This window comes from Helicoverpa armigera, chromosome 31 (assembly GCF_030705265.1).
Source record: "Helicoverpa armigera isolate CAAS_96S chromosome 31, ASM3070526v1, whole genome shotgun sequence".
Lineage (NCBI taxonomy): Eukaryota > Metazoa > Arthropoda > Insecta > Lepidoptera > Noctuidae > Helicoverpa > Helicoverpa armigera.
The window spans coordinates 996085-1017020 of record NC_087150.1 but is presented as its reverse complement, the minus strand read 5'-3'; the positions used below and the strand labels follow the sequence as shown (position 1 = coordinate 1017020).

Here is a 20936-nt window from a genome sequence, read left to right as displayed (position 1 = left end):
ATTTGAACATCTTTGACAGTCATTACGGGTAGTCAGAAGCCAGAAAGTCAGACAATCAGTTTTACCAAGAATTATCGTATTACCCAGGTAATATAGTCTGGGTAAAGGAGGTCAGATATTCAGTCGCTCCATGTGGCACACTGGTACTCAGCTGCAAACAATTAAAAGCAGACCCCAACATAGTTGGGAAAAGGCTAGGCAGATGATTGCCAAGATTTCACAATCGTACCAATTGATTAGCCTCATTAATAATTACCCCATTTTTGTAATAAATTGTTAAAACGTCGGTACAATTCGAAATGTCCAACCGTATATTTTGCTCTCTGAAATCTCTAGAGAAAACTTGCAAAGAATTCGTAGAGAGAGAATTCAAACCTTTGTATTTATAATATTTATTAATGCTTCAACACTGCTCACCCCCTTTGCAATTAAGATATCGACCTTGAATATATAAGCTATCCCATACAACCATTTTTGGTCGCAGATATGATAAAGATGTAACAAGTCGCAACAGTTTCGTAACAGGTACGACACAACGTGACTGTGTAGGGATTAGCTTTTATGTGTTGTAACGGTTCAGTAAAAATGTGACGGAAACTAGATTCAGTAACTTTGTGTAGTCGCTGTGTCGATACTATACAGCTTAATTTGTAACGACACATTTTAGAAACTTTGCGTTTGGTTTGTAACCAGTGAGCAATGTTGACACAATTGTGTCGTAACTGGGTAGTAACATGGTGTAGTCGATGTTCCAGAACCCTTTAACACATTTAAAACATGACGAGAGCCAGTTAATCTCAAACTGTCTATGTTTTCTGCCGTTACCAACCATTTAATGAAATTTAAAATGAGTAAATAACCAAAAACCTTACGTAAATTCCGATGGACTTCAACTTTTTACAGAAGAGTTAAAGAAATAAGTACCAAGTCCCAAAATATCTCTGGTCCCTAATTGTACTCGTACACAAGTTTTTCTTTATTATAATAATATTTTTTTCATGATGTTGCATTGTTGGTAGGGCAAATTGACGGATACCCATTTTATTGAACTTAAAACTTATTCTTTTCTAGGCCATTTACAGGAAAACAGTACGGAATTTAGTGGAGGAGCTTATTGGTATAGTCCCTACCCTAGTGCCAAAGTTTCAACTTTCGAGCTCCAAATCGCAGTTTTTTCTTTTTCTCGGCCAAAACAAGACGTCTTCGTCTTTAACCCAAGTAACCGGCACAAGCGATATTAATTCTGATGAACAATGCAAAAAGGCATGTTGACTTGATAAAAACTTTGGAAAACACTGTAACCAAATATTAAGAGAAACCATCTTAAAAATCTAGTAATTTTGTAACAATTTACCGTAACATGTCGACACGTGTCGACACATTATCGTAACTTTGTGACTAGTTGCGACGAGCATATTTTTCATAACAAACATCAAAAATGTTTTTTCATAGTTCATTATTTACCAATTTAATGAGTAAATCTTGCTAAAATAATTCGTATTAGGATTAAAATATTTGATATTGTATTTAAATGGAAGCTATTGAGCACTCGATGTGCATCATTTTATATTTTTATTTTATTTAACAAAAGTTTTTCTTTCGCCAGAATTATTAAAACATGATATTACGGTGGCGCGTTGGAAATATCAACATATTCAAAGAAATTACACAGTAAACTTTTTTTCCCAATAAGATTTGAGCATTATAAACCATATTAATTAATGAAAACTAAAACTTTGTTTACTTCATTATCATTATCATACTTCAACCATCATTTTGGGATTTCTTGTATTTTGTATTATTCGTCGTGTCACTCACGCACGAGCCAACGAAATTGATCGAACGAATGAATGATTGAATGATTAGTGCGATCTCTGGTTAAAATATGGTAACAATGTTACGACACGGCGACGTAAATTAGAAACCAAATGTTACTTGTTTATTGTGTCGAGATCTTCCCCATTTTTAGTTGCAGCGACGGCGCTAACACGGAACGTCGACGAGATTATGTTTCGAGATAGATCAGTGTCGACACTAAGTGTCGAAACGGTTACGTTATGTTCGCAAAAATGGTTATATGGGATAGGGATCATTTTAGGAGCACTCAAAGGAGACCACGGACTAGCAAGCGCAGTGTAGGACGTCCACCAACACGGTGGACAGACGACCTTATAAAGGTCGCCGTCGACGCTGGATGCAGGTCGCCTCCAACAGGTATCTGTGGAGATCTAAAGGGGAGGCCTATGTTCAGCAGTGGACGTCCTATGGCTGAGATGATGATGATGATGAAAGGAGATGGCTAAATTTCATACAAAGAAACCGGCCAAGAGCGAGTCGGACTCGCGCACGAAGGGTTCCGTACATATTCTTGGAAAAGCTATCATCTAAAATTAATATGCTCTACCAGAATTCCAGAATTCAATAAACCCAGTGAAATAAAACAGCAATCGTTAGAAATACCACAAATTTTCGTTTTTGTCCATGGCGTTAATCTCATGACACTGTGCAGACATCGCTAATTGACTGTGCGCAGACCCCTTCGGTAATTTTTTCCTCGTTTTCTACCAGATGGCACAGTGGACAGTCTCATGTGTGTGTGTATTTCGTCTGCGTAAAACGGTTTGGATTGGATAGTGAATCTATACTAATATTATTAAGCTGAAGAGTTTGTTATAATATAACATATATAACAACTTTTCCGATTTGAAAAATTCTTTCAGTGTTAGATAGCCCATTTGTCGAGGAAGGCTATAGGCTACTTTTTATCCGGGTTCGTGCAGAGGTTTCCACGGGATGCGGGTGAAACCGCTGGCAGAAGCTAGTTTGTAAATAATAATAGTAACTACCATACTGTGTATAATATTTTCATTATAACCCAAAGCCAGTACTCACACTTGTCACAGATCTTCAGAATAAAACAAAAAAACGTTCCTACAATAAAACCACAACAAAGCCGAGTGAATAAGGGGTGAAACAGGGGGTGATCGGTCAAAATCGCTGACTGACCGGTTTGGCACTCTTTCATCGTGTCCGGCCTTAGAGTAATGAGGCAACTGGATACGCCATTACCTACTGTGCTTCAAAAGGTACGAGAGAATCACTCTAAAGAGAATAAAGAGAATAAAGAGGCATTTTTTTTTTGTGATGAATGAACTCAAAAACTACTGAACGACATACTTGAAAATTCTTTAATTATTGGAAATCTACACTCTTCACGAGTAGGTAATATAGGCTATATTTTAGCGAGACCTTTCACACACGGTCGGTTTAATTAGCCCCATGGTAATCAATTAACTGAATTGTGTTATGACAGCTAACACAACTGATATAGTTTCATAAACATTTTATAACATCCAGATCACGAATGAACAAGCACGCTCAAATGGTGACTGTACCAGGAATCGAACCCGGGACCTCACGATCGGCAGTCCGACATGGTGACCTTTGCGACAACTGGGTCGTCTTGACAGAATTTAGCATACAGTTATATGCCCACGGATCAGTTTCTGTTGGTTCGATGCTCTAAGTACCCTTTATCAATTAACGCTGGTTTCTGCAATATATCACGTTTGTAATTATGGTCAGACATTTTTTCTCGTTAATTGCGAAAATATAATGGTTCTGTGTTGGTATTTGACTACCAGAAAATTACTTCCTGTATCTAGTCCCGAGAATTACTTCTCGCGCAAAGTTTCATTAGAATCCGTTCAGTAGTTTTTTGTGAAATATTCACACACATCCTAGGTTTCTAGTTTAAAAATCATTTTTTTAAAGATAATTGGAAAATCCCTTCCAACTAATTCTTATTATATTATTTAGCTGGTAAGTTTTTTTTAATACTGAAAAAATAAGCGCGTCAATGACAGCATTCGAATTTAAAAATTCATTAAAAAAGACGTTGTACTGACTTCACGCCGCAAATATTGAGCATTTTAATATTAGAAATATAAGTAAATAAGATAAATTGATTTGGTTTATGTAAATACACATATTGATTGGATTAAATAAGGAAGAAAAATAAAAATATGCCGCCAATTTTCAATGACGTCATGCACGAAATGAAAGAGATAGATTGATCTCTTTCGTTTCATTTCATATTTGATGTGTAAGAAAGAGTAAACAAATATTTAAATCGAAACAAAAGACATGACAATGACGTCACAATCATTGTATTATAACTTTATAATGTTCACAAAAATAATTGCTATTGATGAGGATCGAACTCCATATACTTAGATTCGCCTGTTCACGGTTTTGCGTTTAAGTATCAATTCCATATTTTTTAAAAATTTTAATACAAAATGTACAATCCAGAGATTGAACCCCATACGTTGAAGAGTTAATTAAATTTTTGATATCAAGTGGTGGAAATTCCAACGTTAGGGTTGAAACGACCCCGCCAGTCGTAAATTGTTCTCGTGCCACACCGAAGGGTTAATTTGTGACACTTCAATCTGCCTCAATCTGGATTTTAATTTCATTTTAAGGTTAATTTTCAGTTTCAATTTTTTACCAACTTTGGGAAAAGCGGGTTGTGATTATAGTTTAGAGTTGACTGTGTTTTATGTATTTTTTTTATCCGCCCTAAAATCAGCAAAATAAGGATACCTACTAATTATATTTAAACGCGCTTGGAGCAGCGCTCGCGTCAGTAAACCGGTTTCGCGTTGGCGCCGTGCCTACGATGACGACTGTGGCCGTACAATCGGTTACAAAATATTATATTATTCATTTTTGTACTTAAACTCAAGAAAATAAAAATATACGTATCTATAAAATTTATTTAACTATAAGTTGACAAAGTTTGCGCATGAATAAAATTCATTCCAGTATAATAAATAATCCTTACTTACTATAAATGTGTAAATAACTTGTCTGTCTATTAAAACTGAAACCTTCTGAAACACAGACACCGCAAAATAACCTCAAAAACCATTAACCGGTCCCAAAAAACACTACGGATCCCCAAATATAACGTAAAGCACCGGGTTCCGTCCCCAAGCGATATATTAATATCTAGTGTGAATATTGCATTTTTGTAACACATGTCATTTGAAACGAATTCATATATTCTTTCACCCTCTCTGCGAATCCAATTTCCTGAGATCCCTACTAATATTATAGATGCGAAAGTTACTCTGTCTGTCTGTTACGCTTTCACGTCTAAACCACTTAACTGATTTTAATAAAATTTGGTATAGTTATCGGCACGAATCTTGAGCTCCGACCTTCACCTGCGCAAAAGTAATTTATTGGGTCCCTTTTGTGGTATGAAGTGAGGCGCGGGGGCGGGCTAAAGCGGTGATTGGCCCGCAGTGCATTGCGTCATAGCCGTCACTCGGGATTGGTTCTTTGCTAATAAATCACTTCTGCGCAGATGTAGGTCAGAGCTCAAGATTCTTGCGGATAACTATACAGAGATAGAGTTGACCCTGAGAAAGAACACAGGATAGTTTTTATCCCGGACTTTTGAAGAATTCTCTTCGAAACGCGATATAACCGAGCTCTACGCGGGCGTAGCAGCGGGCGGAAGCTAGTATATCTATAAATGTATTACGAATGTGGTGTAACTGAATCTATGAATATTGCTTTATTTTAAAACAGACGCTACTATCGGTTTTTCTCGGCTCCCGGGGGATCTTTTTCGTGTAGTCGGATAAAATATAGCCTACTAGCTTCCGCTCGCGGCTTCGTCCGCTTGGTGTTTTGATAAAAAGTAGCCTATGTGTTAATCCAGGGTATCATCTATCTACATACCAAATTGCAACCAAATCGGTCCAACCGTTTTTGCGAGAAAGAATAACAAACATACTTCAGTACATTCTCACAAACTTTCACATTTATAATCTTAGTAGGAAGTTGGATGTTACCCGGGAAGAGTATAGCTTTCCAAAAGTGAGATTTTTAAAAGTTTCAAACCAAACTGACTGTCAGCTGCCGAATGTCAGATTAACGTATTGTCGGTAAGATGTGAACGAAAAAGTGAATATATAGGAATAATACAACAAACTATAACAATGTGTTTAATTTTCCAATTCAAGAATGATCTTATGAAATCTTCTGAGGACACATGTCACAATCGCAACATGGACAAAACATCACATAAACACTCTTTACTATATTAGGATAGATTTAAAAGATTATCTTATAGATTATTTTTGCAGATAAAATAATAAATAAATACGTGAGGAAAGAAACGTATTGATAAGTCACTACGCTAAAGGCGGACGAGAGAACACCATGTTACCCACACACGCGCACACATGATATTTGGATCATCATCTCCCGAGCCTTTGCCCAACTATGTTGGGGTCGACTTCCAGTCTAACCGGATGTAGCTGAGTACCAGTGTGCCACAAGGAGCGACTGCCCTATCTGACTTCCTCAACACAAAATATACAAAATATACTTTCGAGCCTTTTTCCCAACTATGTTGGGGTCAGCTTCCAGTCTAACCGGATGCAGCTGAGTAGTGAGTAGGTACCAGTGTGCCACAAGAAGCGACTGCCTATATTCCTAGGTAAGACTGGTTGTCAGACTTACTGGCTCCTGACTACCCGTAACGACTGCCAAAGATGTTTAAATGACAAGGAAGTATATCTTACTTCCGTATAATTTTAAACTTCCGAGATCAATATACAAGAGTTTATATTCATTGAAATAAAAGAGAAAGACAAAGGGGAGTCTAATTTGAATCACCCCGAAACAAGTGAAGATGGGGCTGATAAAAAATTGAATAATTTTACTTTGAGGGTAAAAAATGAGAGGTTATTGTGGATATGCCTATTTATTTCCTTAATTTATTAAGTTGTTTGCTGATCACAAACTGTTAAGATATGGTAGATGAAAACTGTCAAATTCAACTTTTATTGAACCGTCAGAAATATGTAGTTAATTTCTATGCAACTTGTAAAATTCTGACTATGATGTCACAGATTTTTCACAGGAAGTGTCTACTTACTTTGCTTATATTGCTTTCTATACTAATACAATAAAGATAATTATTTTTTTCTTTGTATTTTTCAACCCCAAAGGCTCCGACACTACTAAACCGACATGAAAACTTCACATACAGTAAGAAGTTCTCCGGGACGCGGGAAAACAGCTATGTTTTGCTTAAATTGTTTTATATAAAACGTGTGGTCCTCAAACAAGCCAAGTTAATTGGTACTTTTCAATTTGATTTTAGTAACAGGCTTATCCACCCAAATCTTTCAGCCCATTTCAGTCGTAAAATCGTGTCTGTTCTACCGTATGATGTGATGTTTATTCTATTCGCTTTGACAAAGCGTGGACCGGCTCACGAAGCGGAGACACCATAGAGAAACAAATGACTAGCGGAGATATCATAAAGAAGGTAGGTCAGGCGACTTCTTGAAGGTCAAGCAACGCATGGCAGGCGTGATCAGGGGCCCGATTTTCCTAAGTTAATTATGTCAAAATCGAATAGGAATTGAATCGCAATAGCTGTTTTAACCATATCGAGCATTCTGCTACTAATATAAGACAAATCGTATTCCAACGACATTCGATTGGTTTGCTTTTTGGTGATTTTCGTCTATACGGTAGTTTGCTCTACAATCATATTGCAATCGTAAATAATTTGCAGACAATATGATTCATTATTGAATGACAGAAAAGGATAACAACGTTTATTTCAAAGAAAAAATTGTGGATTGACACATACGCTTCAATCGTAATTGAGTCGTGATTGGATCTCAGTCGAATGTGAATCGTAAGTCACTTAAGTAAAATTAGGAGAATCGGGCCCCAGTTACTAGAACTAACGAGAAGTTCGGGTTAGTTATCAAATCAAAACCAATCTGTCAAAGATTGTGCTTGATTGATTGGAGATTTTATTCTGAAATAGTGGCTTATAAAGGTCGCTGGAGGACGCTGGATACAGGTCGCCTCCAACAGGTATCTGTGGAGATCTAAGGCCTCGGCCTCGAATTTTGCGGGCAGCGGGGCGGCAGCGGCGGCGGCGCGGGAGCGGCAGCTTACGCGTATAATCAAATGGACCGGCCCTCGAATACAGCGGCGCGGGAGCGGGCAACGAGCGGTGAGCTCCAGTCAAAACGGTGACCGCCCGCAAAATTCGAGGCCGAGGCCTAAGGGGCAGGCCTATGTTCAGCAGTGGACGTCCTATGGCTGAGATGATGATGATGATGATGAATGGCGAGTTGATGCGGAACTGGCAACGTTCCTCGTCCCCCTCGCTCCTCATGTTGTCGCTACTTTCTTAGGAGATTTTGCGTTATGACATCTCCGCTAGTCATTTTGTTCTCTGTGGCAGAGACTGTCTCAGAAAGCACTCGGAATTATAATGAGGGAGTGTCTACAATTATAGGAGAAACATACTTTTTCTTGGAAATTATGCCGTGTTTTATAAGTAAAATATCTTCCGCCAGGGGGCTGCATCTGCAAGCTGAGTTCTCAGGCCATCTTGTCATGACGAGTTCCTCCATGTTTCGGAGAGCACGTTAAATTGGTCCCGGCTGTCAGTTGAACATCTTTGACAGTTAGAAGCTAGGATTTCTGATAACCATATCAATAACTAGACTTACCAAAGTATATTGGGTTGCCCGGGTAACCGGGTTGAGGAGGTCGGATAGGCAGTCGCTTCTTATGGCACACTGTTACCCACCCGCTGACTATAAGCAGACTTAAACATAGTTCGAAAAAGGCTCGGCAGACCTTTTATAGAAAAGTTCTATCCTTTTCCCTTCCCGTACTTAAAACTACAAAAAAGCTTGAAAAAGAACTTTGCAAGAACTCGTTTTCTCCTATAACGACATCAAACATCTTCCTCTTTACTCTAACTACGTCTGTCTCTCTCTGTCTTGTGACAAAACAGTGATTAGCTAAAAAACTTGCGATCATTTATATGCTTATTAGCGTTTGTCGGGAGACAGTTTGAGACCCCTCTGCTTTTTTAAATGGCGGTTCTAGTTCATAAGCGACAGCGATTTTTGCCGATTTTTTATATTCATTCATATTAAGTTGGTAGTTTATGGCATTCTACTAATCGAGATAGAAATATAAAAAAGAAGACATAATTATGGACCCTGATGGACATAGTAAGCCTTGTATTGAGAAGAGAGGAAGGCGTTTTATGTAAATTAAATATGTTATATAATAGTTATTAGTTCACATATGTAACTTTTGCAATTCATATTATGTATTATCTTTTTTATTTGAAACCAAGTTCCAAGAAAGTCGCAGATTTAATGTTAGGTACATAAACATGTACGATTTTGTTTATAAAACATAAACAAAATCGTACATCTTTATGTACTAATCTACCATGACTTGCCTAGACCAAGATATAGCTAAGCGATAAAATTCTTATAACTTGGACCACACAAATTTTCTTCAAAGAAAAAACCTTGTAATTACCCTTACAAAATTTTACAGCTTTTCTTGTAAGACGACGTTGAAAGTCCAAAGTGTAAGCTTATGATTACATCAATGTAGACGTTAAGTTTTATGTGAGAGCGGGAAATTGATGGGTGGGTGAAAAAGGAAACATTATTTTATTTTGGTAAAACTTCATGCTTTTTCCCTACGGGGTCGGCTTCCAGTGTAACTGGATGCAGCTGAGTACCAGTGTGCCATATGGAACGACTGCCTATATGACCTTTTCAATCCAGTTACCCAGACAACCCTTGGTAAGACTGGTTATCAGACTTTCTGCTATCTAACCTGGGACGATTGCCAAAGATGTTCAAATGATCACTACATTAACGTGCCTTTCTAAACACAAAAAAACTCGTCATTTCAAGATAGTCACACATACACGAACTAAAATATAAACATGGTCGGTTAAAAACCCACAACTCCCTATGCCTAAAAATAACATTATCAAGTGAACCTGCGGTCAGAACTTAGTGGTACGCCTGTAAAAATATCGTCAAGTACAGCTGCGGTCCAGTGATAGAGGATTATATCACTCTTTCTTACGTGTAATGGCGAGGAGAGGAGTGTTCGGTTTTAATGTGAAATATTTATCGGAAGGAAAAAACCGTCCAAATGCTTGAAGGTATCTATGAGAGCGTCTAATATTACCTCGTATTTACCTATATATTGTAATGTACAAATTACTTTGCTAGCAAGTCTGTGTCTGTTAAGTTTCATGGTATATAAAGGTGTCTACACACCATAGCCGCTGATGCCGGCGGCCCAACCCGCCGGCCGTATTTTGTACAATCATGCCGCCGGCTTTCATAGAGTATTTGACAATTACTAGAACACCACATGCCGCGGTAGTCGTGCCACCGGGCTGTGCCGCCGGGTCAGCGGCTTTGGTGTGTAGACCCCTTAATAGCCACTAACAAAAATATAATGTATACATAGTTGGCACATTAGGTGGTTTTCCGTATGTTGTTTCGTTTAAGATGGAGTAGAAATTATCAGGATAAATCACTGTAGCTAAAGCCTATTTTAATAGCCTTCAGGTTGCGTCATTTTACAAAGATCCACGTAAATGTTCCTTGTTCCTAGAATGAGATATAAAAACAAGAGAACTCCTAACACTTTTCCCCTCATCTACACATAAGACGAGACGCCTGCTTGACCACAGATAAGCGGCGACCTACACAAACACACTCACTCTAACTCGCCCCTACTTACAACTCGCCCCTACTTCAGAGGGCGACTTGTAAGTGGACGTAAGATGCGGTCAAGTCATTGGGCAGTCAAAATATTTGGTTTGACACTCAATTAAATTAAGGGGCTCGTGTTATTTAAAGTTGGCTATCAAAGTTATTTAAAGTTCGCGAAATGTGCACATTACATACACCGTGACTTTTGAGTCGTCTTACAAAGGTGGTCCACTCAATCTATCCGACATAAAATACCACTAGACACGATTATTAATTTTATAGCCTTACTTAATTAAGATAATAGGTGCAAAGAAAAATACTGAAAAAGAAATGTTTACGCATCAAACGGTAGAAAGTAGGTACCTTCCCAACGCGCCGCGCTCCATTGATACAGGATTCGGGCAGCGCTCACAACAGGGTGTTCTTATAATCTACGTCCTGCATCATAATAATGAATTAATTTTTATTTTTAAATTATTAAAATCTCATAAATATTTTTTTTTAATGAACTTTTACTAGTCATTGTATACATGAAGTGGGCTGCCGTTGTAAGACGACTAAAAAGTCACGGTGTATATGTAGTACCCTTGAGTTTTTATCCATGTAATGGGGATAGATCTCTCATCGACGCTCTCTAGTAACAAGCCCCGGGCAGAAGCTAAATACACAATAAGTGTTTTTCTTCAACATCAATCAGTAACATAGCAAGAATCTTGAAAAATATAATTTGCATACATTACAATGATTAGATAATTATCATTAGAAATTAAATTAGGTACCTATTTATCTATTAATTACATATTATTTCTATCATAATAATATGACGTCATTATTTTATGTCAATTCATTCATTCATAAAAAACAAATGACGTTTCATAAATTCATGACACCTTATCTCAAAATTGTTGGAAATAACATCTTGAGCCATTCACCAATGGTTCATCTGCCGAGCTTTTTCCCAACTATGTTGAGGTCGGCTTCCAGTCTAACTGTATGCAACTGAGTACCAGTATGCCACAAGGAGCGACTGCCTATCTGCATTACTCAACCAAGTTACCCGGGCAACCCAATGCCCATTGGTTTGACTGGTTGTCAGACTTACTGGCTAATAAAATGAAAGTTTTTAATCAGTCTGAACAAAATGCGTTATCTAAGTACCTACGTAAATAAAATTATAAAGATGCATATCAAGCAATGCAGCTGTTTATTTACTAGGTATTAATATTACATAATCGACTATCAATTTGAATACTAATAAACCATTTCAATACAGCTTTTATCAAGGCACGTAAAAACCAAAACCCTAATATTCATTACAAGACTTTTCTAACAAGGCCAAACACAGCTATGATACGATGTTCCATCATGAAGTTCCAGTTCAAATTTTCCGGCTCCATCATCAGATCAGTTCGACAGTACCATATTATTGTCATAGATTTCCGCAAAGTAACGTCGAATACCAAATGTGTCTTATGGACTGTATCCGACAGCCAGGGTAACTGGGTTGAGGGAGTCAGATAAGGCAGTCGCTCCTTGTGGCACACTGGTACTCAGCTGCATCGGGTTAGACTGGAAGCCGACCCCAACATAGTTGGGAAAAGGGCTCGGAGAATGATTGAAAGCCGAGGTACCGAATAGAGTGAGTCCGTTGTATAAGTTCGCATGAGCAACTATCTTTTGGTGTGTTTGATGTATGAAATTAGGTATGGGCATGTGATGCGGAGGAATGAAAGTCAAAACGAACGTGATGAGTATGAACGTGGACGGATATAGTGGAAGAGGAAGACCAAAGAAACGACCAATGGATTTTGTGAAAGTAGATATGGTAAGAAAGGATGTTACTTGTGAGATGACGGCAGATAGAAGAGTATGGAAGGAGAAAACATGCTGCGCCGACCACTAATAAAATTGGGATAAGGGCAGGAGGATGATATGAATTTGAGTGAGAGGTTAGAAAACGGACTGGATGATGTAATAGCTTTTGTTAATTATATTGCTTATTTTACAGTTTTGAAGAATGTAATTGTTTGATGACAATTCTATGTAAATATGTATCTACTTTCAATTGAAAACATAATTTAATTATCATTAACGCAAGCAGTCGCGTGGCTAAAAAGTCTTTTTATCTAGATAATACACACGTTTTGATTTAAGATTACGAGAAAATAATCAAAACAAGTGATTTTGTATAAATTGAGAGTCTTAATTACTTTTCGCGATAAATTCAAAAATGGTGGGTCACAGTGTTGTCGCGTTTTTGGCATTCATAGCTGCCGTTGCAGGTAAATATTTAAATAGATTATAATAGTTTAATAAATTCTAGGAAGACACGCTTTGCACGTACGAGTATGTCTGTGTATTATGAAAATCATCATCATCCGAGCCTTTTTTCTAACTATGTTGGGGTCGACTTCCAGTCTAACCGGATATAGCTGAGTACCAGTGCCAAGGAGCGACTGCCCTATCTGACCCCCTCAACCCAGTTACCCGGGCAACCCAATACCTCTTGGTTAGACTGGTGTCAGACTTACTGTCTTCTGACTACCCGTAACGACTGCCAAGGATGTTCAATGACAGCCGGGACCTACTGTTTAACGTGCCATCCGAAACACAGTCATTGGTGTCCAAGATATACTTAGAAAGTGCATACTTTAGAAAAGTTCCATTCGTACTTGCCCGACGGAATCGAACCCACCCCTCATACCCACTAGGCCATCATGAGTAATCAGTAACTTCTCAAAATAACGAATATACAGTGATAAGTCTGCACAAACATGTTGTTTCATCATATTTTCACTCAGATTTCAGTATTTTTATATAGACTTTACATTTGCACTCAAAGTTTCGATGTTTACGCAGACTTTTAAGTTCGTACAGACATTATTATATACAAACTTGAGTCTGTAGCGTGTGGACTCGCCATAATATAAGGGCGGATAAGTATGTATGTGCAAACAATTAGTCATTTTCTAATGACGTTGAAAATATGTCAAGGTTATTTACTTTTAGGTATTTTTTTTTGCAGAAAGCATTTTTGAGTAGAATAAAGCCCTTTATAAAGGGAAGAAACTTGCCAAAAATGTAAAGAAAAATAATATACGGACGATTTGAGGTCGGGTTTTATTCCAAACCTTGATATAAAGATTTTGCAAGGCGCATTATCTTCTATAGCATTACGTCATTTATTTTATCATATTTTGTTGTCCATCCGTGAAGATCTAATTACACTGATTATTATATTAGCGAATCTTAATTGTTATTTAATTACCTACATGTACTGACAAGTCAATAAATGGAATTTCCGATCTCTATCTATAACTTTCGCAAAAATATTGTTTTTGTTGATAAGAAAGATAATTGTTAAATTATCTTTTATGCATAGTTTCATTTTATTTATCTACAGTTTGAAAGTAGTAGGGTAACTGGGTTGAGGATGTCAGATAGGGCATTCGCTCCTTGTAAAGCACCGGTACACAGCTGCATGCTGTTAGACTGGAAGCCGACCCCAACATAGTTGGGAAAGGGCTACGCAGATGATGAGTTTGAAAGAGCAATTATAATCTTTACTAAAATAAAGATTAGATATTAATTCGTATGTACCCTAAAAAAAGGCAAAGCCTGCAAAGGCTCCAAAACTACTGAACCGATTTGAAAAATTCTTTCACTAAATAGTGAAAGAATACGAGTTTCCGAGTTACAGCTATATTTTATCCCGGTGAGGGCAGTAGTTTTTACCTCGTAATGCCAGCAACAGCTAGTCTTATATAATTTAAAATATAAAAAAAGATTAGAGAAAAAGTCATTTATTCAAAGTTGGCTTGAAAATCAGTACTTTTTGAAGGTCAAATAAACAAACAGCCCCCAAAACGCCAGTACCTCACATGTATTAAATACCTTCACCAATTTTCACCCATGTATTAAATACCTTCACCAATTATCACCCATATAATAAAACACTCTCTTTTGTTTTCCCCAGCGGTGCCAGCAGAGTTCGACCCGATTATCTCTCGACTAGACCCCGAAGGTCTCCGGTATGGCTACATCAGAGATGACGAGGGAACTCCACATTTAGTAGACTCCTGGATTAAGGCTAGTGACCTGAGGAATATGGCCAGATATAATCCGGATACGGATAATGAGTATCATTTGTATACTAGGTGAGATTTTCAGTCTACTAGTCATATTCTATAATGGCGTCCACGGCTGATTTCGGCCACGGCGGCTGTTCTCATATAAGGAGATCAGTCAGCTGCGCAGGACATATTATAGTGCACGAGCATTTGCGCAAACACAGGTTCACTCCCTATTCCTTCACTCTCATAACCCGATGGGACGGCAATCCGACACGACCAGAAAGAGATCATATTCTATATAATATAATATTAAAAGAGGAAAACTTTGTTTGTTTGGTTGTAATGGATAAACTCAAAAACGACTGGACCGATTTTAAATATTCTTTCACCATTAGAAAGCTTTATTATCTGCGAGTAAAATAGGCTATATTTTATCCCGGTGCGGGCAGTAGTTACCACGGGACGCGGGTGAAACCGCGGGAAAACGGCTAGTGTAAAATGTAGCTACATATCGGACTGATATTTTCACGATTTTTGTTTCGACAAGGACATCAGAAAATGCTTTGATTTATATTATTACCGCGATCGATAAGATTGTGCCTCATTTCGAAGTTTCGAGTAAAAAACCTACCAGTTAGAGTATTCCCCTAAAAAAAATGGAGAACTAGGCAGATTTGTAAACTTCTAGAAATAAACATGCCTTATATGTAGAGCGAATCCTATCCTACTAATACATATAAAAAACGCAAAAGTTTGTACCTATCTGAATGTTTGTTTTCAAAAACAACTTGCTGGATTTTAACAAAACTTGTTAGTATTAAAGCTTCTATTATATCAGAGAACATATAGGCTACTTTTTATCCATTAACGAGCATTCGTTCCGTAGTGAATGTGGGAAAAAAGTAGTATTATATAAAAAACCCAAGCACGAAGGGTTCCGTGCCGCATCTAGAAAGAAAGGAAGAAAATCTATTTATTTCAACACAATCATTTGCTGTTATAGCGGCAACAGACTATCACGGTTGGCACTGGACGGACGGACAGAGGACCGAAAACAATAGGGTCCCGTTTTACCTTTTGGGTACGGAACCCAAAAAATATATATTTCATACTTCTAATACAATCCATCTACCCCACAGATCCAATCCCCTGATTAGCCAGCCAATCGTGCAAGGCAACTCAGCTCTCCTCTCAGCCAGCAACTTCAACCCAGCTAGACGTACTGTCATACTCATACACGGCTTCTTGGGGAATATACTCAGCGGGTTTAATACTGTGCTAGTGCCGGGTAAGTCTCATCATCATCTCTTAAGCCTTTTCCCCCTTGCTGGGAAGAAGAAGTGGCGTTACAAACGTCTTAGCAACACATGTCATCATCGTCTCCCGAGCCTTTTCCCAACTATGTTGGGGTCGGCTTCCAGTCTAACCGCATGCAGCTGAGTGATGTCCTCCTAGCCTATTATCGGCTACGGCGACCGTTCTCATATAAGGAGATCAGCCAGCTGCCCAGGACACATTATAGTGCACGAGCATTTGCTCGGACACAGGTGCACTCTCTATTCCTTCACTCTCATTGCCCGATGGGACGGCAATCCAATACGACTGGAGAGAGATCAGGTGCACGACTTACATTAACGTGCTCTCCGATGCACGGGTGTATCAAACACTAACTTCCAGACTACGGCCTGATTTGTGTGAATCTGTGGTTCCAGGCACGATATTATGACAAAAACTAAAGCATTCTTTTTTTCCGCAGCATTCTTGATGGCTGGTGATTTTAACATCATTGTCGTGGACTGGGGCAAAGGCGCTCACTTCGGTTTCAATGGAATCAGTTCTGGTAAGCACACATACATATAGGAGTACCCAATGTTTTGTTCAGTTGACAGCTGTTAGTTTTCAAGGGGAAAATACATGGAAAATACAATTGTTAACTGTGTCAAAAATCGGTCTAGCCTATACATCGTACATGTAAAAGTTTGACTTACTAGCTTCTAAATAAATACATCATCATCAGTCTAGCCTGAGGCAGCTGAGTAGCAGTATGCCACATGGAGTGACTGCCTATCTGAACTCCTCAACCCAGTTATCTAGGCAACCTTGCTAAGACTAGTTGTCAGACTTACTGGCTTCTGACTACCCGTAACAACTGCCAATCATGTTCTATGACAGCCGGGACTTACAGTTTAACGTGCCATCCGAAACACAGTGTATAATGTACTAGGTATATAGGTAACTTATTAATCAATCCTTCTCTCCTCAGGACGCAGTGTCGGCCGTTTTATAACCTGGCTGAACCAGGCGTCAGGGGCTTCGGTGAACAACTACCATATACTCGGATACAGTGTTGGAGCGCATCAGGCCGGTATTGTAGGCCGCAGCCTTAATGGACAAGCTAGTTATATTACTGGTAAGGCCCTGAATTTCAGCAAAATTGGCTCAGCTAACGAGTAAAATGTTTGTCATAACTCTCTTAGGCATATTATGTTTCGTTTTATTCGCAATTGATAAAATCGGTTATATGGAAGTGATAGATACTTTCGTCAAAGTGGGTTCAGACATTTTGTAAATTATAAAGGTGGTGTACATATAGGTATCAAGTTCCTATTGTTTTGTGTAATCCTAGGTATTAATATAATAAATGACAAAATAACTGTTTTCAGCCGCGGAAATAGAAAATTAACTTTTTCGCTTAAATCAAATTTGCTACAGACTAAAACCTGAGATAGATTAGTGTTTATGTGCGCTCAGTAGTAGCAACAGGGGTGTAGGTGAATCCGTATGGCACAGCTAGTAAAATAAAACAAAATAGTCATAATTTCCCCTTTCTCCCACAGCTATGGACCCCGCAGACCGCTGGATAGCCAGCCAAGCGCTCCGTCCATCCGACTCACAATACACCGAAGTCATTCACACGAACATAGGCAATATCGGAGTGGAGGCGCCCTGTGGACACGTCGACTTCTATCCCAACGGCGGCATTGGCATGCCTGGATGCTCCACAGCACTCTGCGACCATTACAGGTGAAAAGTCATTTCGACACTCACTCGGACACTCATTAAGACACTCACTCTGACACTCATTTGGACACTCATTAACACACTCAGTCACTAACCGATACGCTAGGCACCGACTCACACTACACAGAAGTAATTCACACTAACATAGGCAACATCGGAGTGGAGGCTCCCTGCGGTCACGTCGACTTCTATCCCAACGGCGGCGTTGGCATGCCCGGCTGTTCCACAGCTCTCTGTGATCAATACAGGTGAAAAGTAATTTGGACACTCATTCGGACACTCATTAAGACACTCACTCTGACACTCATACATGCCCTCATTAACACAACCCACTATTCAAGACACCGATTCATGGTATGCCCGGCTGTTCCACAGCTCTCTGCGACCATTACAGGTGAAAAGTCATTTGGACACTCATTCGCGCACTCATTGATACACTCATCGATACACTCAATCGAACACTCATTTTGACACTCACATAGTCACTCATTGACACAGACACTCATCAACACACTCGGGCACCCCGCTACGCTAGACACTAGCTTTTTGGACAAAACGCTCCACGCTTTATTTCAATGCCAATTTTTTCTAAAACTTATCCCTTATCCACAGATCATATTTCTACGTAGGTGAAGCTATGGCAACCGGTGGATTTACTGGCATCCAATGCGCGACACTTGCGGATGCTAAGAGTGGTTCCTGCAACCTGCCTGGCAGACTACCAATGGGAGGAGTCAATCCTAAGACTGGGTAAGTAATCCTAGCCTTTTCTACTTCCAAATTCAAAAATCGTTTATTCAAACTTGGCTGCAAAACAGCACTTTTCGAACGTCAAAAACAAAAGGCAGCCCCCAAAACGCCCACCCTTCACCACTTCCTATGTGTTTGCTGGGAAGAAGTGGCGCAACAAACTCCCCAGCAACACATGTCATGATCGTTTCCCGAGCCTTCCCAACTATATTGGGGTCGGCTTCCATTCTAACCGGGTGCAGCTGAGTACCAGTGTGCCACATGGAGCGGCTGCCTATCTGATCTACTCGACCCAGTTACAAGGGCAACCCGATAGCTTTAAGATGTTCAAATTGGGCTTCTGACTACCCGTAACAATTGCCAAAGATGTTCAAATGACAACCAGGACCCACCAGTTTAACGTGCCTTCCGAAACACAGAGGAACTCGTCATGACTAGATGGTCTGGTCCTCAGCTAGCATGTGTTCGCGCGGCGGTTGCAGTGTCGCGGACATGTTAGTAATGTTCGCGCGCAATGTGTTACTGTTTGCTAGAGCGAGTACACCACGAGATACATGCGGTGTTGACAAACAGTGCCCCAAGGGAGAATCTCTCATATTACATGATAAAACTATAGAATTTTTATTTATTTAAAATTACTTTTTTTCTATTTTCAGGGCTTCTGGTATCTACTATGTGCCAACCAACGGATCTCCGCCATTCTCTCAAGGCTAAACCAACTGATGAAAAGATACGACTAAAATATGAAATAACTTATTAAAGAACAATCTCTTAGCGTATTTTGTTATTTTATTTATTATCCTACTAATATTATAAACAATAACGTTTGTATATAGGTATGTTTCTTCCTCTTTTACTCAAAAACGAACGAATGGATCTTGATGAAACTATTCTAATTAGGTTAGGTTAATTTTTATCCGGGTGCACGAAATTGTTCCCCAAGGAAGCGGGTGCAACCGCTGGAAGAAGCTAGTTTATTATAAATGCAAAAGTTATTCTATCAGTCTGTCATGCTTTCTTGTCCAAACTCTTTTAAAAATGCTGAACGGATTATGTTGAATCTCTACAATTATATAAGTCACACATCAATATAACATGCAGGTAGGCTATTTTATATCTGAGTAACAATTCAAGAGTAAGAAGTTTCTTTAAAATACATATTAAAAGTAATTATAATTAGATTTCTTTAAAAAGTACCTAGATTAAATGGTTACTCTTCATATAATTTTCGCTAGAAAATTCCTAGCTAGCCGTTCCAATAATTCTATCTCCCTCTAACAAAAGCTATTGCTGTAAGAATTGCCTCAGACATAAGCCCCGCCTATATCCTTCATCTCTTTCTTACAATTTATTACTTTTGAATATTAAGATATCCGACACTCGCTCCATGTGGCACATTACGGGTAGTCAGAAGCCAGTAAGTCTGACAACCAGTGTGTACAGTCAGTGGTACAGTTAACCGGGCAACCCAATACCCCTTGGTAAGACTGGTGTCAGACTTACTGGCTTCTGACTACCCGTAACGAATGCCTAGGATGTTCAATGACAGCCGGGACCTACAGTTTAACGTGCCATCCGAAACACAGTCATTGTGTCCAAGATATACTTAGAATACTACTAATACTTAGATTTTCATGCAAAAACTACTGAACTGTATTAAATGAGCTACACATATAATCTGAGAAACAACATAGGGCAAGCAAGAACATAGGTTTACTTTTACCCAGTTGCGGGAAGTATGTTGTTCTCCCAAAACGTGGATCAAACCGCTTGATCCGCTAGTCTCAATATAAATAGATTCTCCTTTGTCCATTTGCCCTCAGATAATCTGAATTTTCCATTATAAAGGGATCAAAGCTATATCATAGTTGTTTGAATGTACCCGCATCTAAGATAGACGAGTAGGCAAAGCAAGGAGATTAGCATTACTTATTCAACCTCTGTAATGTATTAACCATAGATTATACATGCCCAATATTATATCGGGTGTGTCGTACCTAATCACATTCTTCTGACTTCTGACTTGTGTGTCGACGGATATTAATCGGTTTAAGTAGGTAGTTAAGTATATCTATTACCGATAGCTCGAGATATCAACTCTTTTTTTAGAAAGTATTTTTACGTCTATTATAATCATCATCATCAACATCATCTCAGTCATAGGACGTCCACTGCTGAACATAGGCTCCCCCTTAGATCTGCACAGATACCTGTTGGAGGCGACCTGCATCCAGCGTCGACGGCGACCTTTATAAGACTATTATAATATTTTTGAGTTATTTTATTATTTTTCAGTAAGATTTTTACGGACGTGGGTTTTTTTCAAAATTTTTAATTTTGCTTAATTTTATTTTTGTGAGTCCGTTTGAGTCAACTTATTCGCCTTCAATATCAAAATATTTTTAAAAGACAACATAATAATATGAGTCACTATCAAAACAGAATTAATAATTACATTGATTAACTTCCTTAAATATTTTTAATGCAA

The 20936-nt window shown here is 38.7% G+C and overlaps 1 protein-coding gene and 1 long non-coding RNA gene across 2 annotated transcripts in view; one reads left to right on the top strand and one right to left on the bottom strand.

Annotated features, from left to right (window-relative positions):
• Window positions 1–20936, bottom strand: part of LOC135119228 (uncharacterized) — a 115324-nt gene that overhangs the window by 77118 nt on the left and 17270 nt on the right. The gene's annotated exons all lie outside the window — the stretch shown is intronic.
• On the top strand, window positions 12727–19182 carry LOC110378968 (pancreatic lipase-related protein 2). The gene is made up of 8 exons (XM_064043396.1): window positions 12727–12886; window positions 14581–14761; window positions 15817–15965; window positions 16434–16517; window positions 16941–17087; window positions 17515–17701; window positions 18311–18448; window positions 19105–19182. Exons 1-8 carry the CDS (start codon window positions 12835–12837, stop codon window positions 19160–19162), a joined length of 996 nt encoding a protein of 331 aa, XP_063899466.1. The 5' UTR covers window positions 12727–12834; the 3' UTR covers window positions 19163–19182.